Source organism: Parambassis ranga, chromosome 2, assembly GCF_900634625.1.
Source record: "Parambassis ranga chromosome 2, fParRan2.1, whole genome shotgun sequence".
NCBI classification, from domain to species: domain Eukaryota; kingdom Metazoa; phylum Chordata; class Actinopteri; family Ambassidae; genus Parambassis; species Parambassis ranga.
This window is the reverse complement of record NC_041023.1, coordinates 41,093,407-41,119,401: the sequence shown is the minus strand read 5'-3', so window position 1 is coordinate 41,119,401 and position 25,995 is coordinate 41,093,407. Positions and strand designations below refer to the sequence as shown.

At 43.5% G+C, this 25,995-nt stretch overlaps 3 protein-coding genes across 4 annotated transcripts; 1 reads left to right on the top strand and 2 right to left on the bottom strand.

The window, feature by feature from the left end:
- The first annotated feature begins 799 nt into the window (after positions 1–799).
- Positions 800–9,091, top strand: LOC114432341 (vascular endothelial growth factor C-like). 2 transcript variants are annotated; one of them, XR_003670244.1, is made up of 9 exons: positions 800–1,745; positions 4,543–4,795; positions 4,949–5,139; positions 5,426–5,556; positions 5,663–5,766; positions 6,283–6,417; positions 6,739–6,940; positions 7,902–8,092; positions 8,153–9,091. XR_003670244.1 is itself a non-coding variant. In XM_028400296.1 (8 exons), the coding sequence occupies exons 1-8, from the start codon at positions 1,644–1,646 to the stop codon at positions 8,011–8,013; spliced, it is 1,230 nt and encodes a 409-aa protein (XP_028256097.1). In that variant the 5' UTR covers positions 800–1,643; the 3' UTR covers positions 8,014–9,091. The 2 variants fall into 2 exon arrangements, 1 of the variants encoding a protein (XP_028256097.1); XM_028400296.1 differs by having other exon boundaries at positions 7,902–9,091.
- Positions 9,092–10,714: 1,623 nt separating this feature from the next.
- On the bottom strand, positions 10,715–18,675 carry LOC114432319 (uncharacterized). The gene is made up of 10 exons (XM_028400248.1): positions 18,530–18,675; positions 17,352–17,497; positions 16,951–17,032; positions 16,701–16,836; positions 16,414–16,616; positions 16,199–16,335; positions 15,967–16,108; positions 15,604–15,885; positions 11,111–15,527; positions 10,715–11,036 (listed from the first exon to the last, which is right to left on the bottom strand). The coding sequence occupies exons 1-10, from the start codon at positions 18,653–18,655 to the stop codon at positions 11,029–11,031; spliced, it is 5,679 nt and encodes a 1,892-aa protein (XP_028256049.1). The 5' UTR covers positions 18,656–18,675; the 3' UTR covers positions 10,715–11,028.
- Positions 18,676–19,253: 578 nt separating this feature from the next.
- LOC114432332 (cystathionine beta-synthase-like) lies at positions 19,254–25,737 on the bottom strand. The gene is made up of 15 exons (XM_028400277.1): positions 25,594–25,737; positions 23,375–23,675; positions 23,136–23,242; positions 22,252–22,386; positions 22,084–22,163; positions 21,758–21,962; positions 21,583–21,674; positions 21,371–21,496; positions 21,205–21,289; positions 21,019–21,124; positions 20,865–20,942; positions 20,649–20,783; positions 20,459–20,567; positions 20,294–20,378; positions 19,254–20,011 (listed from the first exon to the last, which is right to left on the bottom strand). The coding sequence occupies exons 2-15, from the start codon at positions 23,665–23,667 to the stop codon at positions 19,881–19,883; spliced, it is 1,767 nt and encodes a 588-aa protein (XP_028256078.1). The 5' UTR covers positions 23,668–23,675; positions 25,594–25,737; the 3' UTR covers positions 19,254–19,880.
- Between the last annotated feature and the right edge of the window lie 258 nt (positions 25,738–25,995).

Below are 25,995 nucleotides of genomic sequence, written 5' to 3'. Positions count from 1 at the left end.
GACACACCTCTATTGCCCTCCTCTCTCCTTTTCCCGCCTGCCTGTCTGTCTGTCTGTCCGTCCGTCTTCCCCCTAATTTATTTTACAGTTGTCGGTAACTGCTTTGCCGTGGGAGAGGAAAAAAAGAATCATAATTTAGACAGAGATGTAAGCTCCCTATGCGCTTTCCCCTCCTCTTTCGTGACACACATGCCCACAGCCATGGGGCAGTATAGTTAAAGGAGGTATGTCAGGTTTGTCTTTTTCAGGACCTTGAATGGATGAAGACAGAACAACAGAGAAAGCACACTTTTTGGGGTAGAAGGCAGGGAACAGGTGTGATCAGCAGGAATCAGGGTCCTTGCATTATAAAGCACAAACATCAGAGAGAGAGAGAGAGAGAGAGAAAGGCTGTGAAGGTATTAGCAGCTCATAAAAACTAACTTAGGCACTCCCATTCATCACTAGAGGCTGCTACTGAACACATTTTTAAAGTCGCCAACGGCTGCTGCTCCTATTACAAGGATCTAAAGAGTGACGCAGATGTTAAGATTATGAATGTATGAGAAGTTCTAAGGAATGTAGGAGGATAATCTCATTTCAGTTACATGTGAAGTTCTGAAGCCTGTCCGGTGATTTTGAAATCATGCAAATGTGTCAGGAGAAAGTGCGACAGTGCCTGCTTCTGCACAGCCTGCAATTTATGTGGGGGGGAAGAAAAGGGAGTATAATCAGCTGTAACGCATGAACCATCTCCACTCCGCCCACTAGATACAAGCCCTCCATTCTTGTATTTCTTTCTCATTCACTCCACCAGGACGTCTATGAGCGGGACAGACACACTCTGTTTGGAGAAGAACTTAATGCCACCTATTTTTTCTAGGCTCCATTTGGAAACAGGATTTAAAATAAGCCCCTTCCATTTTCTTTCTCTCTCTCTCTCTCTTTGATGCTTTAACAGAGGATCAGACAGCCTGACAGAAAAGTTGTGACAGATTTGGAAAAAGCGGCAGAGACAGACAGAAAGCTTTGCCCTGAAGGTTTCTGAGGAAGAAACAGGAGACAGATAAAGAGGCAGCAATAATCTGAGAGAGAGAGAGAGGGAGTGAGGAGCACAGCTGTTGTGTGAAGAGAAGGAAAAATACAGATAAAGAAAGTGTGAAGGGCGAAGAGAGGAGACTGACGAGGACAATCAAGGCTGGAGAAGAAAAAAAACGGGAGATAAATTTGATATAGAACACAGAGACTGAGGAATAATTGAAGTTGAAGGCCAGGAAACATCAGCAAACAAGCATCAAGCAAGAATGGAAGTGCCACAAGACAATAAGAGAGACTTGCTCTGAAGAAAAGAAGCGGAGACTCTTCAACACGAGGAAGAGGAGAAGATTTCCTCATCATGATTTATTCAGCTGATTTCCCAAATACCAATGACCTGTGCCGGAAGAGCAACTTCGTCCCAGGATAGAATGACAACAGGAGCTAAGAGATACCTGCCGAATCATCTGTGAATTTTCCTTTTTTTCCTCCTCGGGCTCCACCACCTACCTCCTCCACCTCCTCCTCCTCCTCCTCCCTGTCTGTCTTTCTCTTTACATCAAGCTTTAAATACTTCCTCATCCTCTGCCCTGATATCTCCTCTCCCCCACCCTCTCCATCTCCTCACTATGTGGATACCAGCTGTGCTCCTATGGATGGTTAATTTCAGCAATGTGTGCTCAGGACAGGACTATACAGACTATTACCAAACTGGAGACATGGGCACAGAGGTAAGGACTTGTAATTCTTATCTACAAAAAAAAAAACACACACACTTGGCCAGCACCTTAACTACAGAGTCTAGTAGCGATGTCTAAAATCAATTACACAGGTGAAAAATGGCTGAACAAACATTAAAGGACATTTGAATTTCTTTATTTGTCACGAGATTACGATCTTGTGTTGTGTTCTGGGTGCCCGTCAGCCAGCATGACATTATAAATAAAAACAGAGGTAAGCTGATGCCCTCTGACATCAGTGTGGGTCAAGTCACACTGATACAGCTGTGCTGAATAATTAACCCAAATGCACTGGGCTAAATAGCTAACAGTGGTTTGAGGGTAGTGGCAGCAGAATGAGCTAGCATGGTACAGTAGACTGTATACTGTACCGCATACAAAGAAGCTCTGCTTGGGTGTAAGAGTCCAATTTAAATTCCTCAGACTCTGTGATGCTATAGTGTTTCTTCACAGCAACATGAACAAGACAAATGTGTACTTCTGTCTGTTAACATGGTATAAGCACGCTAACCACCATGACTCTGGTCACTTTGAGGATAGAGATCAGGTCTGACTGCTCTCTCTTGCATGACCACCCATACAGCATCAGTTAAGAGGCAACTGTGGGGCTGCTTTGTTTTGTCTAAAAGTTATGACAGGACCAGGGAAATGAGAGGAGGAGGCTTTGTTCATGTGCCTTTATGCTGATAGAGAAGGTTACAACACCAAATTGATGGTTAAAAAAAAAAAAAAAAGCCAGAAAGTGGGAAATGTCACACCACAAACCAACGCCACATCCTCTCAGAGTATGAAACTCTGGTGCAGTTTTATGACAGGTCTGTTTGTTCTTTAGGAACATGCAATAGAGGGCAAGAAAATGAGGTTTTCTTGGTATAAAAGATGGGTGTCGCTGCAAAGAATATTCACATTGACATGCTCGGCTGGACGGTAACTAGGTGGTCATCAAATCCAAAACCTGCCCATGTCTGAACCACTGTGTTTTTTAGCCACAAGTGGTTCAAGCTTCACATCTTTTCATCACTTTGGCGTTTTTGGATGGATGTGATCAGGTTTTTTCCAGGTTTGCAACATCTCAGACTCAGACAATGAGTCACGGTGGGCCGGTGATGGCAAAGAAATTCAATTAGTTTACCACCAGCCACACAGTCACAATATACACACTGAAGGGACCGGCCAGCTAACAGTTTAAACTGCTTCACACATAAGATTTATAAAAGGGACGAATACATGGGTGTGTGTGCATACTTGAGCATATGTGCCAGCACTGTGTGATGCTGGACACACCCCACAGTGCTAAGCGAATGGTTATTTATCCACCATGACCTCACAGTCCCTCAGCGATGACCTCATGTCATATAATCATGGTAGAGACTAAAAGGAGGTGTAAAGGAAAAGAGAGCGAAATATACTGCTGCCTTAACTGTACTGTACAATGGCATTTTATAATGATCATATCCATCACTGTCCACACCATTAATAATTAATAATAAAGCAAGAAGCTGGCATCCAATATGGCTGCCAGAAACACCTGCATTGCATTTGGTTTACAACCAAAACAGGTTATAGATGGTATTGCTGTTGGGTGCATTGTTGAAGCCGTACTTACAACTAAACATATGCATGTCAGCCATTCTATGTTTATACCTCAGATTGCTGCTAGCATGGCTGTAGTCCAAGTATTATGTAAAAGAAAGGGGAAAATACTGATGGTATGAGATAGATGGAGACAGAAAGGAGGAGGGAGGCAGAGAGGAGGAGATAAATGCAAAGACTGATAACAACCCAGAGGTCTGGCTTCTGTTTAGTTAATGCCAGCTGTGCCAGTCTGCTCCTTCTTACCCTGGGAAACCAAACAACCGCTCTCATTCCCTCAAGAACGAATTAATATGTGGCACTCAAACAACCATAACAACTCCCAACTGACATGTAGTAACCCTCAGATGTTACGGCAGTTTGTATTAGCCAGTCTGACCTCGTGTCTTTCATCTACAGTGTCTCCACTGCGCCCAACAAAGTCATCTATCATAACGGCAGAAAAATCATTACGAGGATGACTCACAGCAGGACTGGTTTAGACCTGGTCTACCACAGAAATCACAGTAGTCTGTTTGGCTAATTAGGCCCGATGCTCCATTAAAGGATGCCTTAGAAGCTCTGAAACAGGAGACGGCTATTTTAAAAAGATGCATGCATGCGTTCACATGACTGTTCCAACACAGCTCCTACTGTGCCCCTCGCGTAGCTGAGGATGCAAACAACCAATGCTCAAACCACAATGCTGCACTGTATGCACGGCAGCTGTCAAGCCGGCATGCAAACCGGCCTTAAGAACCCTTTAGGTCTGGTCAGATCTTGCTCAAGGGCACTGTAGCAGCAGCAGCAGCAGGGCAGGTATATCACTATGCCTTAGGCAAGATTTTTTTAAACACTTCAGCTTGTATAACAAGGAACAGAAAAAAACGCATAAAGAAAACCACGTCCTTGCGGATTCCTTGCCACAAGGAGAGTGTGTGTAGGTGAAGAGAGGACACGCGTACTCTTAATAACTAACAGTAGCCAACAGCAACATGTTACAACACATTGGCAGCTGAGGTATTCACTGTTTATCCAGCACAAACCAGCAAAGCTGACACAGACAATTCTGGAGAATATAATAGTTTTCTCCAAAACACTGTTTCATTATATTACACAACCACAAACAGCCAGGAATTTGCATTTGTAACCACTCGTAATTGCTCTTTGTGTGTTTGTATTGGCCTTAAGGTTGTCACTTTCTCCTGTCACCCAGGCTCCAGCGCTGTCAGACAACCAGGCCAGTTTGGAGACAGTGACGAGCGTGGATCAGCTGCTGCAGCTCCTTTACCCAGAATACAGTTTGATTCAGCACTGCATGAGAAAGAGATCCCTGAAAGCCTCATCATCATCCCCCTCTTTTCCGGCTTTTTCCACCTCCTCAGCAAGCCCTTTAATCCACTCTAACGAGTATCTTTGGGGTCAGCTGAGAGAGGAGGCTCTTTACAAAGTTGACGGAACATTGGAAGGTAAATATTGAGATGTTATGATATAACAGTGGTGACAAAACCAGAGAAAGCAGACAATTTTTCATTGCACTGGAGACAGACGAAAACAGGTGGTCTCGCTCCAAACCCTGTAATAACAGATGAATTTAGAAAAGGTTCTTTGTGTTTTTTCAGTCATCCTAGAAGAGATCCAGCGAACCTCGTGCCAGCCCAGAGAGGTGTGCATCGAGGTTGCCAAAGAATACCCAGAATCCACCAGTCAATTCTACCTCCCTCGCTGCGTGGCGCTGCACCGGTGTGGTGGATGCTGCACCAACGAGGCTTTTTACTGCACGAATACAAGCCACACACTTGTCAACAAGACAGTAAGTGAAGAAACACATGAATCTGCTCTTACACCTCAAAAAATGGGACAGAAACCAATCTGCCCAGTTATGTAAACTCATCAGTATCAACTCCACTGGGACGGCCTTTGGCTGCAGCTGGACTACAAGTCAATACAATACACACACTTGCACAATCCTGGAACAGTTACATCAGCGACAAACACGCACGTTTAGTAAGAAAGTGAAACCAGGAAGTGATAGATAATGATTAGACTTGTGCAGTTTCACACACGCTACAACTAACCTTCATCTTCCTCACGGTCAGCTGATGGAGCTGTCCCCACCCAGGATGGATCGCTCTGTTGTCATGGTAACCTTCATCAACCACACTTCGTGCGAATGCCTCTCGAAGCGGCCGCTCCACTCGATCATAAGAAGAGCAGCAACAGATCACCTGTGAGTTACAACGAAGAAACACAAACATGTGTTTGGATACAGTGTCTGTATACATGCATTTGTAATATCAGTGTGTGTGTGTGTGTGTGTGTGTGTGTGTGTGAAGGTGTTCCCCTCCTGAGCTTCCCTGTGCATCAGGGTCATTATGGGATCCAGTGAACTGTGTGTGTGTCTCTGCAGACTCCATAAACTACTCTGAGAGAGAGACAGGTGAGTGTCCATGAGTCATGATGCACTACCAGGGGTTCTCAACTTGGGAGGTCAAGACCTTAAAGGGACACACACAGGGTGACTCTAACAAAGAAAGACAGCGAATTCTGTCGAGCTACAATGGGTTAAAAGTCTAAAGGATGAAATGCTGCAGATTTTGGACACTGTAGGGCAAACGTGTCCAGTTTGTAGCCCATTTTTTTCTCTTCTTTGCAATTACCCCAGTTATGTGACAGGCTCAAGTGATGAGCTAAAAAAAGAAAATGCCAGCGTCTGTGTAATTTTAACCACAGTTTCTGTAGCTTGTTTGCCATTCCTGGCATGCATGAAACAATGCTCTCAGTGAGGCTGAATGCTAACATCAACAAGCTGGTGTTTGGCAGAGAAAAAGGTTAAAATCCTCGTTCAGCTTGTTATCATGCAAACATTTACTCATTAAGTCAGAGAGTCTGGGAATTCAGATTAACAAACAAAAACAAATAAATACCTTTTTTTTTTTTTACTTCTCTCCTCCAGAAACGCTGGACTCCGGTCTTCTGGCTCTCTGTGGCCCCAACAGAGTTCTGGAGCAGTCAACTTGTGAGTGCATCTGCCAAAACGGACTCACGGAAGCCAGCTGTGATCCAGGCTGGAAACTGGACCACAACACCTGTAAGGAAGTTTTTTTTTTTATTTTAGTGTATAAATGTATTATTTTTGGTGCCAAGACGGAAAAAAAGATCAAATAAATAAAGTGGAATTCCAGACATGTCTGCTCTCCAAACCACTTCACTGTAAATACGTTACAGGGGCTGTCAATCAAAAATTATTGAGCAAGATGAACAAAGAATAAATAGACAGATGGAAGTTTTGCTTTCATGCAAATGTGTCTCAAGTATGAACATGACCCTAACAGTGCGTGCCACATCCAATAAAGTTTGCTTTCACTTCCTGAATGTACTTTCCCACCTTTGTCTTCCTGGACTCATTCAGGTGAATGTCAGTGTGAAGGTCAAAGTGAGGGGATGGTGTGCCCTGCTGGCCAGCGGTGGGACGATGAGCTGTGCGGATGTGTGTGCGCGGCCGAGTGTCCTGGGAATCAGCCTCTGAACCCCGACACCTGCCTGTGCCAGTGCAGGGAAAGCCCACAGTCCTGTCTGCGGCAGGGCAAGAGGTTCAACCCCAACACCTGCAGGTGAGACATATAAGTCCATTCCATTAAAAGCAGCATGTCTGCGTGTCAGTTTATCATGAGGTACCTGGAGCTTATAGTGTATGTAGCACTTTAGATGACTCCTAGGCCTGAGGAACTTGGGGATGAGTGAGAATTGAAGCTCTGAGAGTAAGAACTCTCAATGGACACGTCCAACATTCCACACACACACACACACACAAAAAAAAGGAAACATTCTCCCTCTTTTCTTTTTCGTTCGCATGTTTCCATCCGCCCTTTTATGGACATGCGTGTTTTGCATGCGCGTTGAGGTTCCCACAGATAGCATCTGACCCGGGAGGCCTGCAGAGAGACAGAGAGGGAGACTGGGTAAACTTGATGACAGCGAGCAGAGTGGACAGCAGAGCAGATAGCTGGAGCGACAGGCTCAAAGAAAACACATCAGCAGACATGAGCTTTGATATGATTGATTTAAAAACATTGCTTTATATGTGGGAAAGTTCAGGCACAAGTACATATTTGACCTGAATTTTCTCAGCTAAAGAAATATATAGGCCCTTTTCTCAGACTGAACCTCAGTATTTAAGTTTGATTCAACATCTGGACACAGGAGGTGGTACACAGAGGACCATACACCTACTGTGAAGAGGAAGAGGAAAATTTCCTAGAATCCTCCCCTCTTAGGAAAAACACTGCACACAAAATCCTTTTGATACACATGCAATCAAAACTTGGATCAGGGTTTATCCAAAAAGGATGTGATGAGCTGAATAATCAATAGTATGCATGCCAAGAGAATATAATCTCCCCTGAGTCTTCTTTTTATTTCTCCTTTGTTGCCTCTCTTCCTCCTCTTAACCTCACCCTTATTTTCTTTCCGTCCTCATCTTTACACCACGCTACTCTTTATATTGACTCTCCTCTCTCTATTCCTTCTATCCTCCTCTTGCTCTTGACATCACCATGTCCTTCCTGTCTCTAGTTGCTACAGGTTGCCTTGCAGAAATCCCAGACGTCCATGCCAGTCTGGGTTCTATTACAGCCATCAAGTCTGTCAGTGCATCCCCAACTACATGAGGCCTGAGTGGAATTAACAAACAAAAAGACAAGACTGCAGATGACCTTTGACCTCAAAGTTCTCAGCCTAAACACAAAGGGTCAGACAGCGAAAGTGTGAGTATAGGAAGTGGAAATACATATTCACACGTGTGGACTTACAGCATTTTCCCACAGGAACAAACAGGCTTAAAAAGCCACCCACATGCCAGTAAGCAGAGGAGGAAATGGGGGAAGATATTTGACTCTCTGGGACTCTTGTGTGACAGTGTGTCTGTGTTGGCCCTTTTCCAAACATGGCCTCATGTAAAAACAACCAATCGCACACCTGGAGACAGCCTAAAAACAAAACAGCAGTGCAGGATGGACCAATCAGACTCCGAGCCAGCGCTCATCTCTGCTGCGGTGCGTTCGAGCAGGAAAGCTGAAGCACCAACCTGCTGCAGAGGATGGTGGTGGAAACTGGAGCACAACAATACCAGACCAGACATCATGCTTGTGTTTTTTAAATAAATTGAATGAGCCTCAGGCAACTTCAATCATTCACAATCACATTTGAGAGGCTGAAGGAATTATTTTGGAGAAATCACATTATGTTTATGTTTACTGCAAATGCTGGGGTTGAGGCGAAGATTTACCAACACAAGACTTTTCTTTTATCTCTTCCGGGTTTTTTTTTAGGCCAATAAAAACACATATTTTCACAGAAGGGTCTGGTGTCCCTCAGTGGAGGTTTGGTGGCTGTTTAATGCTAATTTAAACATTCTCGGCAGTTCCTTCCTTTACTGCAGTGCTGCTCTTTGAAGTTTAACCTCTCAATGAATGAATCCAGAAACAAATGACATTTACACATGGGTAGCACTCTGGGTCTTCAACTAATTTAACTTTACACACTCTAAGTAATATTATTTGTATATATTTAATTTTTTCATATTTAAAACAGCGATATTTTAAAGATGGAATCACATGTAGATGTAAAATACTGTATTTAAGTCACTATCATAAATATTGTCCCAGAATGAATCACTTGTACATTGTACTCAAGGTTTATTGATCACTATGAAATCTGATTTATGTTCTTGCCTACACTGCAAAATTCTCATTTTAACAGGTCATTTGGACACAACTTTAAGAAATAAACTTTATGTTAAAATGAAGATTTATTGCAGTACAGATATGATTGTAGTTTTTGTGCTATATTGATGTAATAAAAATCTAAATCTGTTATGCTTAAATATTTGAAGTAGGTTCGAAATAATGATTAAAAGCCCTGTCAGACTGGTGTGTGTCTGTGTCCTATTTTTAAGGGTATAATAACTATCACATTATGGAGGAAAAAAAGCATTTAGGAAGTATCTGTAATTATTATTCTCCTTTATATATATACACACACACAACGGAGTTGTTGGCCAATACCACCTAAGCTAGCGCCTTAGCTAGCAAGCTAGCAAGTAAGTGCGGGAGAGAAAATAATTATAAATATATATATATATAATAAATAAAAATGTTGTCCTATCTGACCACACTTGTAAATAATTGCTCTTTTGTAAAGAAATTAAGTTAAACAAATACTAAACATTATAATACACTCCTCTTCTCATGAGCTAATAAAAACGGCTAGCTAGCTTAGCATGTTTCCTTCATCAAAACAGTTGTTTAACAGCTGGCTAACAGGAGGCTGTAGCCTGTAAACCGTTAAAAGAAGTGAAATTAGATGTGGTTTGTGAGACACTGGCTGATTAAAGAGCCTGCCGCGTGTACGGCTACATTAATATATTATATTGCTAATATTTCAAACATGGAAAACAAAAACCGTCTCACACACACACACACCTGTGGCTGGGAACATGACTCTCGGTGTGGTCTCCCGTTTCTCCTCCTCCTCCTCTCTCTGCGTGTTTCCACCACAACACAAAATACTGGAAGACAAAGAGCTCAGATTTCCGTCTGGCCTTTGTGACCGATAGTCTGCGTGAATCTGCATCATCAGCTGATCACAGTGACTAACAGCTGAAACTGTTCCAGAGAGGTGAGCCAAGGCAGGGGCAGACATGACATGACAGTGACATGTTTTATCCTGTGATCTGAAATATCTTTTATTTTTTTTTCTTCAAGAACAAAATATAAACCTGGATCCAACATCCCCATCACTGAATCAAGCCGGTGAAACTCTTCAGATATTTACAAAAGATAGAAAATAAAACATAAATAAATATAACCTGCTGCTGCCTCTCAGAAACACTTTTACATACATTTATCCTAAGAGTGGAATCATATTGTTTCAGACACTTCAGTAAGGATAATTAAAAATCTACAAAGTATAATATAAACAAGAATGCACCAGTGACAAAGCAAATAATAAACAGAAGAGATAAATTAATGGGAGAGGGTTGTGTTATTGCTAAATGAAGGTATAGTTGATGTGAGTGAAAGTGAAGGAAGCCTTAAACAAACTGGTGCACAGTGACACCTACTGGTTGCTCATGGAGATAAAGAGCCACACAGGCAACCTTTCAATAGTACAATTAGTATTTGAACATTTTAAAGGTTGATACATCTTACAGTTTAGGGTTTGAATGGTCTTGTACGTCCCCATCGTTTTGAATATCGAGTGTAAAATAAAAACCACTGAGAAATTATATGAGCAGAGTGCAAAAAGCAAACAATGTCCTTTATGGCTTACTGAAAAATATGTATCCTAGTGACAGCAGGAGCATCCTTATGATCTTGCCTCTTTTATTTCACAGCTTTCAAACCAGTCTTTACTTTCTAATAACAGGCGAAGCAGCTGGAAAACAGCACGGTGCTTCCGGAGCAGGCACTTCAGTACGAGCTGTCCTTTTTATAACAAATCTGACAGTTCAGTTCAGTAGTCTGTTTTGTCACTGATTGGTTCTCCCAGGTCTTTCCTTTACAGGCACATGCAGCAAAGTCCACCAACTCCTCCACGGTTTAGTCTTTGCCCAAATAACTGAAGAAATCATCTGGAGAGCACCGATCTGTTGAGGTATGGTCCATCCTTGGACTCACATGTCAGTATCCGAACCCTCAGACTAATTATCTGAAATGAAAAAACAGAATAATGACACACTTTTCACAACAACATCTTGTATTTGTATGACTGTTTTTACACACCCTCGTCATCAGATTCAAATCCGAAGAGTTTGGAGCACTTCTGCAGCTGAATGTGACTCTGTAGCTCCTCGCCACTGCTAAACGTGGCAAAACAGCTGGCGCAGCGCTGCCTCTGCAGAGCCGGCGTCACGCTGGTGTGCTCTGGCAGCGGGCTCCGCAGCGATGGCAGGGCGAACGGCTCCTTCCTCCGTTTCGGCATGGTGATGTACTTCTCGTCCAGGTAGGCGGTAGGCGGCAGGCGCATGTACGGTTTCTTGCTGTACTTTGCCAACATGTCGTGGACGGTGGATTTGCAATCGTCTGCTGCTTGTCCGTTCACCAGAGAGCAGGCGCTGATGGTGGAGGGTGACGTTTCTGCTGAAGGTTTGATCCCACCGCTCACAGAGCTCCACTCGTCCTCTAATTTCACCTCAGCGATTGGTGGGACCGTGCGCTGTTTCTTCGTCTTTTTGTCACCTTTCTGAACATCCTTGCGCTTCTTCTCTGAGTTTTTCTTAGTATTTTCCCTTTTCACTGCCTTCTGCAGGTTTTCAGCAGGCACACAGACACCACTGCTATCCCCTGGTGAATCAGAGGCTTCTTCCTTTGTTACTAACAGATCTGCACCTGTGTCCTCAACCTTTGGTTGGACTTTTGCCTTTAACCTCTTTTTCAGTGCAGTCTTTTTATCTTTTTGTTTTACCTTGACACTCTTCTTCTTCTCCCTCGTGTCCTTATGCTTTTTGTTTGTCTTGCCCAAGTCTGAAGAAGCAGCTTGACCTTCTTTTGTGATGACTGATTTCTTTGTTTTCGCCTTCTGTGTCTTCTCTGCGGCGGGAGGTTCAGATGAGGTGTTGGATGGGATGAGGAGCTCAGAGGCTTGTCCTTCCTCATCGGCAGGTTCTTCTGCTGCTGCTGCTTGTGGGACAGCAGATCTGGACTCAGGTTTTATTGAATCTGAAGATTTTTTCTTTTTGCTGAATTTACTTTTTTTGGAATCTGAGACAGTGCTGGCTGTCTGTTCCAAACTGTCACCTGGAGAGATGTGGCCATCTTCTGCTGATTTTGTCAGGATGACTTCCTGGATCTGCTGCCCCTCCTCTTCTTCCTCTTTGAACTGTTTAGCTGCCTTTTCCTCAGATGTTGCAGTAGAAGGTCGCTGGTCACGGTTTTTCTGACTGTTTTCATCATACACTGTTTTGTGCTTTGGAGGCCGCCCTCTTCTCTTTGCACCCTTCACTTTGACCTGCTTCTTCTTTAGCTTGTGCCTTACTTTTCTCCTGTGTTTTAGTAGTGATGACGAGATGACTCTGGGAGCTGTCTGGGTTGTTACTTTTCTTACAGCTCGCCTCAGCTGAGGATGAGAAAGCGCAGGCGATGAACAAGTGTCCTTGTTGGAGAGATTCTTCAGTACATTTGAATCCTTGCCCTCACTTCTGTCTTTTGCTTCCTGTTTAATCAGACATGCTCTGTCAGAGGAGACAGAGGGGGTTTCAACACGTTTCCTTGACGTCTGCTCCTTTAACGTACACTCCGTCTTATCCTGTTGTTTTTTGTTATTATGTCTGTGCACATTTGTGTTTTTGTCTGATTTGGCAGCATAGTGTTCTCTTTCATGAAGGTTCAGAGCCCACAGACAAATAAATAGTTGTGAACATCCAGGGAGGCAGCACACTGCCTGCAGCGGGTTGTGCTTTCTGGTGTGGCGTCTCATTTCTATCCCAGTTTTGAACCTGGCTTTACACCCCTGGTGAAGGCACGGGTGCCGTGGAGTGAGTCTGTGTCTCTCAACGTGGTGCTGGAAGTGTTCAAAACTCATTAACACCCTCATGCAGATGCTGCACTTATTGTGCCCGATGCGGAAGGCCAGCTCTAAGGGTTTGATCTCACCATAGTGGTCATCGAGAGCGTGGTACAGAAGGGCAACACGGTTCTTTGACACATCTGTGAACCAGGAGCATCCGTCCATAGGACAGGACACTTTCTCCTGCGGATCCACGCATGACGATCTCTCCATTTTATCTTCTGTGGGAGAGGCACGCTCTGTGTTTGTTGTCTGAGAGGAATCACTTTTTATATCCTTGTTTTCTTGCAGCACAGCTCCATCACAGTCTCTCTGTGATCTGAAGTGCTTTCGCGGTTTGTCCAAGTCCTTCTTTTTGCCAATGTGACCATTAACTTTGTGAACTGCAGTTTTACTGTGAAGCTGCTTTGACACATTTTGTTTTTCTTGTAAAGAAGGACCATCCCCTGGTTTGTCATTAGATCTCAATTTTCTGGATTCTGATTGGTTTGAATCGCTTTGACTTCTTGATTTTGGACAGACAGCAGCCCTCTTTGTCCTCCCTTTGCTTTGACACCCAGCAGTTCTAGCTTTGGCAGAGGTTTTCAGTGTGGAGCCATCTTTGGTGTCAGGAACCCCTTCTAACTCTTTGATTCTCTTTAGCTTCTCTATGTGATCAGACAGATGTATCATAGCCAGGAGGTCGTCCTTGAACATGATCCCACAGAACATGCACTCGTCTTTACGGTAGTGGAACATTGCGTGTGCTACAACACGACTCCCTCTGAACTCCTTGTTGCAGAAGGTGCAGCAGTACTCCAGCTTGGATTCCTCCGTTTCTGGCTCATCGGCATCAAATTGATCTGGACTTAAATCATGGGTTGTCGCTTTTCCTTTCCTTCCTTGCATGTCGTCTATAGAGGCACCCTGTTCTGCTACAGAAACTTGTGCTTTGTGAGGAACTTTCGGTTTAACCGTCGACTCCTTGGACACGCTGTTCCCCGGAGCTTGGAATTTGTCGCTCTCTGGATCATGAGCAAGCTGCTCAGGTGCAAGTTCAGTTACCATCTCTGTGACTAACGTCAGAGCGGTTATGTCACTCATACTGCCCTTCTCTGATGGTGTGGACGAATCCTCCAGTTTACTTCCAAAACTTGGAATGACAGCATCATTCTTGCAAGGCACAGGTTCTGTTGAGTCTGAAATGGCTGCTGTAGAATCTCTTTTAGCCTGTGAGGAAAGCTTCAGCTTCTTCCCCCCCTCATCCTGAGACTGTGAGAAAATATCAGCTTTACTGTGGACAGGAGGGATTTCATCAGTGCCTTTCTTCTGATTCTTTTCAGCTTTTGAGATGTCATCTACAGCCGGAGCTTTAGAGACCTTGTCTAAAACTGGAGACTGTGAAGCAATAGTGACTTTCATCTCAACAGCAGGCTCTTCACAGGGTCCTCCTGCTCTGTCAGTTTGACAGATGTCCGTCTCTTCTTTTGCTGTAAAACTCTTTGACACCTCCATCTTTTCAGTGCTTTCGGACACTTTTTCTGTGTTTTGGCCTTTGGGGGATTTTGTCACCTTTGCTGATGCTAGCTTCTGTGATGCAGACTCTTTGGCTGGAGATGCCTTCCGTGAAGTTGAGCAAATACCACCTTCTGCTTCTCTTGGGGGATTTTTCGGAGGACTTCCCTGTGCGGATGAGCGTGTAATTGTTGATACTGAGCCGTGATTATTTACCCCATTTCCTTTTCCTTTCTCCCGCCGGGCATAACAGTGCAACTGCTGCAGAAACATAGTGGCATCCCGCGCTCTGAGAACCACCTCCTTGCGCTGTACAGCCTTCACAGGTTCTACTGTGGCAGGAAGCTTAAGCATGGGTTTGTAAAGAAGCACTTGAGGGAGCCCTCTGTGTCTGTTGGTAATGTCATCAGTAAATGTGCCCAGCAGTTCGTTATCTGGAAGGGAGAGTTCCAAAATGACTTGTGGAGGTTCGGGTGGTTTATGAGAGTCCACAGAAAATCCTTGGTGCTTGTTATCATTTGCCTTAAATTCAGAGTTTACTGAAGATTTGTATTTGGAGTTGTTCCTCATCTGTTCAGTGTCAGATTTCTTTATGGCTGCTGATCGATGATGTCTTTCGTGTCCGTGCTTTTTCATCTTCAGAGAAACATTATCCTCAAGTTTTCCTGAGTCCTCCATGAGCCACCTAGGTTGTCTAATCCTACGTTTTGGCGGATTCTTTTCTGAGAGGCGCGTGGTGCGCCGATGTTCTACATTGTCCCGTATTCTGTCAAGCTGCCAAAACGAGCGCCTCAAAGGTTCCTTCAGAGGTCGGTTCCCTTTCTTTTTTACAGAGTTATCAACACCTGGGCGTGTTTTCCCTGGTTCCACCTTCAGTCTTTTGGATGCTGTGTCAGAGCCCTCTTTGTGGTGTCGCTTCTTAGCTGCAGCTCGAAGTGCCCTGCGTCTTTGTCTCTGACATTCTGATGTATTTGAGCGGGACACAGGCTCTTTGGTGCAGTAGCTGGAGATCCATTTGTCCTCCATGATTTCTTCAAGGGCAGAACTGACCACCTTTTCGCTCATCAGCTTCAAACAGTTGGTACGCAGAGCAATAAGGTTCCAAAACTCTGGGTCAAAATACAGGTCCTTCTTCAAGACCTGAAGCAAAATTATAAACAAAGTTTAGGAGGAGTTCTGGAGGTCATAAATGCGATATATTTAGAAGAAACTTTACCTGCAAGACTTCAAAGCGAACGTGATTCCTAATTAAGCTGTACTCCACGTCATACTCCTGGTCGGGATGCATGTAAAGTAGGTACACCATCTTGTAGGATTCAACAGTGCGCTCCAAGAAGAAGACAAGAAGAGCGCAGGCCCGGCAGACCTCCAGATCATTAGGTAGCAGGCCAGCAATGGTTTTGTAGATTAGAGATTTTGTGAGGACATCACAGGGAAGACAGGACTCAAGGGCATTCGCACAGAGCTCCACACAGAACTGGACACCATCCTCACCCACCTGTTGAGATCCAAAGTCATATGTAATTCCCTGCATAGCTGAAAGCCAACAGTTTACCTGCAGCTCAGACTCCTGCCTCACCTCCTGCAGTATAGCTCTGATGAATGGGAAGATGGAGTTGACATTGGTCGCAAACAGCATCAGCTGACGACTTTCCTGTAGCAAAGCTTGCCTAGATGTTTTTAAACGATTATGCAGTTTGCTCCACACAAAGACAAGATCACTGCAAATTCAGAACAAATAGATCATTAAGAGCTCGCACTTTTAGTTTCACCTGGTGTTTATAATTACATCAGCATTAGGTTGTACTCACCACAAGTAGTACATATCTCCCCTTCGGAGCTGCTGTGACAGGAAGGTTGTGCTGAGATCTAGTAGCAGCTCATTCTTTTCCTCATGCTCCAAGCTACATATAATGTGCACTGCATCTTTACCACTAAGGTCAGCCACCTAAAAAAGTAATTAGAAGCTAAGTCTAATGCATACATTTTTACCAGTTGGCATTCAGTGTACAGTCACTCCACCCACCTCTTTACGTAGACGGTCATGCTGTGATGTTTTGTAAAGCCAAGTGAGGTAGACCTGGAGGAAGAACAAGTGTTGTCCTGCTGTGGGGTGTCGGGCACAACACTTAGACAGCGCCACCGCCTCACTAACACGCTCGCAGGATAAAAGGTAACGCACCCGTAGTTCAAAGAACACCGACAGCTCAGAACCAATGCACTCATCCACTGAATGAAGAGAGAAAGATTTTGATTTGAATGCAGGAACAGATCTACATCAGTGTTACTGAAACTATTAATTACATCACTGACCTTCATTCTGAGGTAAACTGGACTCGCTGAGGATTGCCTGTAAGGCTGGGCTGGCCCAGGGACCATTGCCCCGAACCGAATGCTCTACCTGATGTAAGTGAACATTCTGATGCTTTGCAAGGGCCAAAAAACATTCCTGGAAGGACAGTGTTTTTAAATGCTCATGTATCAACAACAATTCAACAGAACATAATCTCACAATAAACAACATATAAAGTGAAACATGTAAAAACCTGAACTTAATTCTCACCAGAAATGCGACAGTGAAATTTTTCAGGGGCTCCTGATGGAAGTCCTTCTGGTCAAAGAACAGCAGCAACTCAAAAACACTCCTGCGAGAAGAGCACAACAACGTTTCTACATTTTTAAATGTTTTAAACCTCCTGTATAAATTTAACTATACAGATTTTTGTGGATGTAAGAATATATACACAGATGCACTTTATTAACCCCAAACTGGATATTTTCACTGTTGCAGCAGCAATGTACAGGCACTCAGCATAGAATACAGAGATATATAAAGGTAAAGAATCATATAACTATACTGGTTTGTGCTAAAGATACAACAGCAACTACATTTGCCTACAGTTGAACAGTTAAACTTATCACAGAAGAAACCCAGTCATTAAAGAATAATCTGTCTGTACTTACAAAGCCAGGCTACTGAGTGTGTTGAGCACATGTTCACAGTTTGGCGTAAAGAAGGTAGAGACTTGAGCAAAATAGCAGAGAGCTATCTCAAGGATCCTGAGCTGAGGCAGTGGCACCTGCCAGCGAGAGGTGTACTCCTCCACCAACTGCACAGAGCAAAGGCAAAATAAAGTCAACAACAATGGTAACAAGGGCAATTCAAATATGACATTTTCCACCATGATCTACAAATGAAATATCTAAAAACGACGTGCTTATATTGCCCTCTAATGGTGGAGATCCAGGAGCCCAACAGTGGAATCTAATGAATGTTAACTGTCAACAACGTTGATCTCAGGCCTTTGTCCAGTCACTACAGTTCACCAAACTCAACTGCAGCATCACAATTTGCGTTTTAGCAGCTTATCTGGTTGCTGATGTTTTATGATTTCACCTCCAAGAATGTTAAAAAAGTTAAAAGTCAATGACCTGGAAGGAAAATAATTATTATGCTAGCAGGAATTAGTTAAAACTCTCTTATCTTTGATGGTCCCCATTAGCTAACAATTAATCACTTATTGATATGGCTACTTACGGACTTACAGATTCAGGAGTGACTACATCGTAAGGCTACTAGAAACTACTAAAAACTAAGTTAGAGTAACATGACCACTACATAACTACACGGCTTCTGGGGGTTTAAGCAGATCATGAAGCAACATATTGACTGGACTTGATGACAAATGCTAGAAGATACGTGCGAATAAAAGATGATTGGAAATCTACCAAAAAGGTTGTTTGTGCGTAATGATTATCGATCGATGTCTAATCGGTAGTTTGGTAAACATTTAACCTACTAACTAAGCTAACTTGCACAGCTAGCCAGGCAGTTGGCTCAGGCGATTAGCCGGGTTAGCTTGCTAGCTGTGCAGTGAACAGTCACTGACAAAATATGAGCGATTTACTGACATATATGTTTTGATATCAGCATCTCTATTTAAGCAAGTGTTATTATATATAATGTTTAGGGGGCGTTATGCTATTTTTAAAGTGCCTACGACTTGTTAGCTGGGTGCTAACGAGCTCAAGTGCTAACGCTAGCCGTTAAAATGCCAGTTCTGGGGGAGGGGAGTCGGCTAACATATATGCTCTTATCTTCGACAACACGCCTGTCAGCAAGTTTAGCAACCACTCCTTACCTTGCAAAAGTCGGAGCAGAATGGCTCACTATCGGCTTGCAATTTATCACTTGAGTAACGTCTCAACAAACTCTCCAATTGTTTTTCTAGCCCCTCTAACTCGTACACAGTGCTCTCCTCCGCCATACTGCCTGTCTAGCCTTGCTCGTAGCAGCTACCACACAACACATACATCGCCACGGTGAGGGGCTAGCACCGAGAGCGCTGATTGGCCAGCGCTAACGTAAAGGAGCGCGCTCCTTCACAACACCAGTGTACGCCGAAGGGAGAGCTGGTCAGGGCGGAGTCCTGAGTCGCGTTGTTGTGTCAAAGGTCCCCAGCAACGCCCCGCCGACACGGTGTTACCAAGAGGTAGTAACATGCGCCACAAACCACATGGCAGACACAAACACTGCGCGTTAATGACTTAATATTTACGTTTAAAGTGTCATTGTACAAGTCAGAAATTAAGACAAAACTAATCAGTAAGGAATTATAAACCACAAACATGAAACGAATATTTATGTTTAATTTACTTTTCAGTATTTACACTTTCATGGTGTTAAATTAGTCAGCGTATAAAAACAGAAAATTGATAAATAATGTGCCTTTGGGATCCTATAATAAACCATATCTAATCACTTAAGTGTGGTTTATATTGATGTAAATGGCATTTAATATTTAAGGTAGTAACTTAAATATATGCCTTTTATTTAGGCATTCTTTACAATAATAGGACAAGGAGTTCTAATATTTCTTCGAACTTTATTCATAGTCATACGCATTCTTTAAGGAAAAATTAAGTGCAATACAAAAGTTTCTAAACAGCACTAAGATTAAATACCCACTTTACAGTTTTACCACAGGCAGAGCACTGAAACAAAAAAAAAGAAATACCAGCTGATGATTGGTTTAAAGAAATTTGATTATACTCCAAATGTTTTTTTTTTGGACTTATATACACAACAGATGCAGATTATGCCTATATACAAACAAAACAACTCTTTACTTGTCCAATAATGATGAATGACATGGTGAATGTATGTGGCTTTTCTAATACTGTCTGTCTAATGTTAAAGGCCACAGTGATACAATCATTCAAAACACAAAAAAGGAACACAAAGAACTCTCCGAGTACTACAAGCATACAGTACGTAATTAGTGACAATCTACTGCAGCCCTATCATCTGATGTACTAGTGTGTTGTTTTTTTTTCTTGTTATTTATTAAGACTTCAAACATTAAAAAAAATAAATCAAAGTGGACAACTAAAACTAATTTCAACCCAAAACTCACTCTGTCATATCAACTACAGTCATTGCAGTTAGTGAGAGGAACTATACAAGAGTGTGACTGCGTATCAGTCAGCCAATCACAGCTCATCCGTGGACTCTGACATTGAGCGTTCTCTTTTTTCCCGACCCGTGACAAAGTTGAGCAGGTCGACTGCGGTCACCACGCCGAAAACCATCTGCTTCATGCTGTGAGAGCCGTCAGTCAGGTCTGGAGGAGGAGAGAGATGTGATGAAATACCTCTCATTATTTTGCTGTTTCATTTTTGTTTGGGGTGCACATCCTGCAGCTGGACTTTGACATATCAGTGACAAGCTACCCCACTGAGCTGGACCAGTGTTATCACAGAACATGTAGGCATGGCAGGGTGATGGTTCAATAGTGGGACCTTGACAAAGACAATAACCCTGCTTATGCACACAGTCTGTCTACAACAGATTACCGTACTGGTTCATACCGACGCTGACAGGAGTAAAACAGTTCTGTACTCACACTGGATCTGTTCATGCACCACCAGGGCAAAGTGGTCCGTCTCAAGAATGCGAGATAATTTTCCCAAGTTATCAGTCAGACAAATCTGTGGATGAAAGCGAGGGAATTTAATAACAGCCTCAACAAGATGGCGCTGAAATCCTTTTTTCCCCTCCGGTGTCTGACCTGTTTGAACTGTTTGTAGAGCACTTTGCTGACGGGGTCTGACAGCTTGATCTTTCCTGCGAGAATTGAGGCCAGCATGTTTCCTAAAGTCACCATGCCGAGGACTAACCTGCACACACACAGCAGACAAATTTAAAAAATAATGCACTGATTATCTTCTTTAAAAAAGACCTTTCTGTTGGACACTGACCCAGCATCGTTCACCACAGGGGCCTGGTCGAAGCCGTTCTCCTTGAGGATTTTGATGGTCTTCTGGCAGCTGACGGTGGGCAGGAAGGTGAGGGGGGCTGACAAGTTCAAGCTCTGCAGCTTCAAGTTCCACCACCTGAAGCACACACTTATATGATGGCATGCTCACAACAATCCACAGAGGAGATCTGCACAAGATGACAGTAACTCCACATACCAGGGTTTCTTCACCATCAGGTCTTCCTCTCTCAGGAAGCCCTTCTGAACCATCCACTTGTCACTCAGGAATTTTGACCTTTAAAAGAAGATTTCACTTTATAATTCACCATTTTCACACTACAGCAACAGACTCTCTGGGTCCTGATTCTCACATGTAGTTGCGGATGGAGTCTGGGAGGATCACCACACAGCGCTGACCCTCTTTCAGCTCTTTGGCGGCGTTTACAGCAGCGGCCATGGCTGTCCCAGAGCTGCCTCCTGTCACACAAAGAAGCAGCATGAGAGCCGAGACCTGGACGGCAAATTATCAGTCAACCAGCAGAAATATGAAGACTCACCGCACAGCAGGCCTTCATCTCTAATCAGCATGCGTGACATATTGAAGGACTCCTCATCATTGGACTTGTACCAAGTATCAATAACCTGCAGCAGTATGTACATATGTTATCAGGCGGGGATCATTTAGGATACACAAAAGAGGAGGAAAACGCCACTGAAACTCACAGATCTGTCGAGCACAGTGGGGATGAAGTCGTACCCGATGCCCTCCACCTCGTACTGGGTCTTATCCGTCTTGTTAATCTCCTCAGGCTCAGCCAGGATGGAGCCTTCTGGGTCAACTCCAACAATCTGTACACAAAAACCACCATTCATATCCAAACAGCAGCTCACTGCAGAATTATTCCACTTCCTTGAAATACTAGCAAACAGCTTACTTTGATGTTTGGGCATTTTTCTTTCAGTTTGCGGGCAATGCCTGTGATTGTTCCGCCTGTGCCGGCACCAGCCACCAGCATGTCCAATTTACCTGTGAAAGTGGTCACATAAACATACCGATTAAAACAAAAACACACTTTTTATGATTATGTTTTGAGTTTAAGATCATCATACCGTCACATTGCTCCAGGATCTCCTCAGCTGTGGTGTCATAGTGAGCCAGAGGATTGCTCGGGTTGCGGTACTGGTCCAGAATGTGGGAGTTGGGGATCTCATTCTTGAGGCGCCAGGCCACACCCACATGGGATTCGGGTGAGTCAAAGCGGGCGCTGGTAGGTGTGCGGACAATCTCTGCACCGAGAGCTCTCAAGACATCCACCTGAAAAAAAAAAAGATAATTCCTATAAGAAGAAGCAGCGGATCTCAGAGGGACTGTGATCGGGTTTTATGTCAGTGTGACAGGTGGGACGGTTGTATTTTTAACATGACAGTGAACTCACCTTCTCCATGCTCATTTTCTCAGGCATCACTATGATGCAGCGGTATCCCTTCACAGCTGCAGCCAGAGCCAGACCGATACCTGAGGAACACACAGTGTTTTACAAAGCTGCTAATAAGCTAATAGCAGCTAATAAACACAAACAATATAACACAATGCAGCCACACACCGGTGTTTCCAGAGGTGGGCTCTATGATGGTGTCTCCAGGTTTGAGAACGCCGGCTCTCTCAGCATCCTCCACCATCCGCAGGCTGATTCTGTCCTTAACACTGCCCCCAGCATTGAAGAACTCACACTTGGCCACTGCAAGCAGGAAGATTTGTTACATTAAAATACATTATGTATTTTACTAATGAAATCTACCCACAGATTGCTCCATATATGTGGCTTCTTGTCCTGCTGTAAAGTAACAAAGTAGGACTACTTCACCTTAGTACTTAGGTATTAAAAGGCTGAATCTTCCACTTTTACGTCATTACATATTTTCGATGAACTGTATTGACTATGGTGAATGTGCAGTTGTATTTCCAGTACAGCTTGGGAACAGTTTGTTGTTCTTTTATAAATATTAGCTTTGTGCAGAAGGAAGAAATTCTTGAATCCACAGTGCCTGGTGGCTGTTTGACTGCGGTAACTTTTATTATTATATTATGATATATATAATGACTGTTCTGTTGTTTTAGACAATAAGCAGGTTTGGTGGAGCTGGCTTATCACTTATCACCCTGCCTCTGAGTTTGCTGCAGAACCATTGAACTATATGGACAAATGTTTGGACTGTTTTTATTTTATTAACTACATACTCGTAATTTTTCTTTCAATACTTAAATACATTTTAAAACAGACTACTTTTAATCTTCAAGTACAAAAAAAATATTGAATACTTTAATACTTCTACTTCAGTATGATGCTTAAAGAAGACTTCTACTCAAGCCATTTTTAGTAGAGGTGTCCTTTAACTTTATACAACTCTGGTATCAATGACTCAGACTTACCCAGAAGCCACACCTTCTGTCTAATATGTGTCTAAGCTTTCATATTGTGTGACTCACATATCTCGCATTTGAGTCCGAAGGCTTTGGGGATCTTGTTGATGCGTACCAAGGGAGTGTCACCAATTCTGTGCAAGATGTTTGGCAGAATAGCTGGTGCCACCGACCTGGTGGAAAAAAAAAATAAATCAGAAGGAAGAAATCCACCAAGATGGGTGTGCAGACACTACTCCACATATAATCACTGTTTTTGTCACACACCTTTGAATTTTGGTGTTAATTTAGGATTAAAAACAGACCTGGTAACGTGTCCGTGAGGGGAGTCGACCTTGGAGGCTCCCAGGCTCCATGTGCAGCGGCTGGGAAGGTCAGGCCGGATCCATTTCCTCTCAGCAGCAGGGTTCTTTGTGTTAAGTTGAATGGTTGTGGTGGTGTTTTCTGGGTCAACCTCTGTGGACAGCTTCTCAACTCCCTTCAGTGGAAAGGAACCATCCCGGACTTTGGCTTCTCCATTGGTGAGGTTGAGCAGCTTGCCAGCGTGGGGGCACACGCCCTTAATAGTGGTCTCTTTGGTTGAGGGGACTGACGGCATGGCTTACCCTGAAACAGTAAAAAGGGTTGTGTAATCATAAACATGTGGCATTGTTGTATTGGCAGTCTATACCCCTGGGTAATGCTGTAAAGGTACCACAACAACAGGTCTGGATGTACTGGTAGCCATTTGCATGTCTGTCAATGTGGTGTGTAGTTCACATATAAAAGTTTGAAGATGGGTGTGTTCTGAGACGTCACGGCTTCTGTTAAGTAGCCATCGTGTCCAACATTTCCTAGTTGTTGCAATCAACCCAATTCATGAAAGAAATAGAACATGTCACAATGATTTCCTCCTCCTCCTCTTCCTCTTCCTCCGCAACAAAGCTCACACTGAACTACTCCTTTCTTCCTTTAATGCCGAGTCAGCCATGCAGAAAGTTTCACGCCATCATGATAACCACACTTATTCAAATTCTGCTCTCATCACAGCTACTCGAGGAACAGAAACCACAGGAAGGGGAGGAAGACAGTGGACTGGCTGATCAAGATTCGCCAAATATTGCATCATTTCTTCACAATAAAAAGAAACCTGAATGATATAAAGTCATTCATTTATGAGCAGCCTGTTTACTGTGGCAAGTACAGACCTGTGTTTATGATTAGTCAGTGAAAGCAAATATTATTTTAGTGTTTGCAGAATTATATTAAATAGTTAGAAGGTCAGAGATAAGTAACTACATATTATCTTAAACTGCTAAAGAATACCAAAGTTAGGTCAGTCACTCTCACTCAGGGAATTAACATCATAAAGTGGTTGATTGGATCAGCTCCTACTCTTCGTGTCCTCCATCACCTCGTTACAACTGCAGCAGATGAAGCGTCACTAACACACAGTGCACACATCAGAGCCAGCTGTTAAAGCCGGGGCCCCCTTTTAGCCTCCAACGTGGGTTCAGATGATGTTCACACAGTCAACTGGCTGCATCTTAAGCAAACAGCTCTGCATGGGAAAGAGAACTCTCCTAACAGGAGCACTGACACGTAAACGGCTTTTTATTATTATCACAGCTCTGACTGCAAAAAAAAAAAAAAAAAAAAAAAAAACCAGACCGTAATTTTCTGCCCACATTAAAAACTTGACATCTGTAACCTTTGCTAATTAAGGTTACAGTAGCTACAAGTGGTATGTGGTGGCCTTACAGGGTTCAAAGAGGCAACCTGATCCTGATCCTCCATGACAGAACGCACGGCACAGAGCCAGGCTGCAGGGCAAGAAACACTCACAGGAGGATTTAACACATGGAAACTTCAATTTTTCTTTCATACTCCAGCCAAGAGTCCAATCTACCAGGATGGAGGAGGAGAGATCACCCGATCAGAGCCTGGCAACATCAAAAATCCCTTATCAGACTCCTTTATCTGCTTAAGTTATGGTATTTCTAATCACTTGTGGTATGTTAACAGGCAGCCAGGAACCAGGAAGTATCAGCTAGTTACCAACACAAGGAGACTAGAACCATTCACTCAGCCAGGCCGTATGTGAACAGCAGGAATGCTGGCCATAGAAACACAATGTAAAAGTGCAACACCTGAAAACCGGCCTGAACAATGTATGAGTAGTACTGCGGAAAAAGACATTTCATACACTATATAATAATAATTAACCCTTAGACTTACCTAACAGAAACATTCTGCCCTAGACACAGAATAGATGGGCTTTGTTTAATATAATAAAAATACAAAAGTAGCCTTAAAAATTCAATAAATATTAAGCTACATTTACAATATATTGGCTGTAGACATATAAACATGAACCGAAACAAACGTGTCTTTGAATTGTCAGACAGAAATGCGAACTACGCAATGTTGCATCAGTACCCGTCCCCTCAGCAGCCGATGTGGAATCAGCTCGCCTTCAAACGTCTCGGCTTGACACTGACATGAATTCTGCGTCTCGCCTCTGTTATCGCCTCTTTTCACTCACCTGCTGATTTAAACGTGCCGAGGAAGCTGTGATGAGCAGAGAAAATCACGCAGCGCTCCACACTGACGAACACGCGAGTGGGTAACTTCCCGACAAAGGCTCCGTCTAACGTGACCGTGCACGGCTGTGTGCACATGCATTAAGCAGTGGGGTGGACGTGGGCAAAGTTTTAGGGCGCGCTCCCATTGGCTACGTTGGGGGCGTCTGTTTGGCACGCTCAGCCAATCAAAGCGCAGATTTCTCGATAAGGTTCAGGAGGAAAACGCTGAGTTGAAGTTATCCGCGCCAACTGTTTACCTTTTATTGACCCAACACGCAGCACCAGGCTGGTACACATGTGAGACATTCACACGAAGGCCTGAAATATTAATAACTTACTAATGTTTACATCCATTAGTTTGA

Excerpts from the sequence above, each read along its gene's own strand:
- LOC114432319 (XM_028400248.1), bottom strand. The coding sequence starts at position 18,655 with ATGGCGGAGGAGAGCACTGTGTACGAGTTAGAGGGGCTAGAAAAACAA. Across the intron at positions 17,498-18,529 it reads TCTGCTCCGACTTTTGCAAG|TTGGTGGAGGAGTACACCTC; the intron begins GTAAGGAGTGGT and ends TGCTCTGTGCAG. Across the intron at positions 15,886-15,966 it reads TCAGAGCTATACTGCAGGAG|GTGGGTGAGGATGGTGTCCA; the intron begins GTGAGGCAGGAG and ends GGATCTCAACAG.
- LOC114432332 (XM_028400277.1), bottom strand. The coding sequence starts at position 23,667 with ATGCCGTCAGTCCCCTCAACCAAAGAGACCACTATTAAGGGCGTGTGC. Across the intron at positions 20,943-21,018 it reads GACTCCATCCGCAACTACAT|GTCAAAATTCCTGAGTGACA; the intron begins GTGAGAATCAGG and ends CTTCTTTTAAAG. Across the intron at positions 20,379-20,458 it reads TCTACAAACAGTTCAAACAG|ATTTGTCTGACTGATAACTT; the intron begins GTCAGACACCGG and ends TTTCATCCACAG.
- LOC114432341 (XM_028400296.1), top strand. The coding sequence starts at position 1,644 with ATGTGGATACCAGCTGTGCTCCTATGGATGGTTAATTTCAGCAATGTG. Across the intron at positions 5,557-5,662 it reads AGAGCAGCAACAGATCACCT|GTGTTCCCCTCCTGAGCTTC; the intron begins GTGAGTTACAAC and ends GTGTGTGTGAAG. Across the intron at positions 6,941-7,901 it reads TTCAACCCCAACACCTGCAG|TTGCTACAGGTTGCCTTGCA; the intron begins GTGAGACATATA and ends TCCTGTCTCTAG.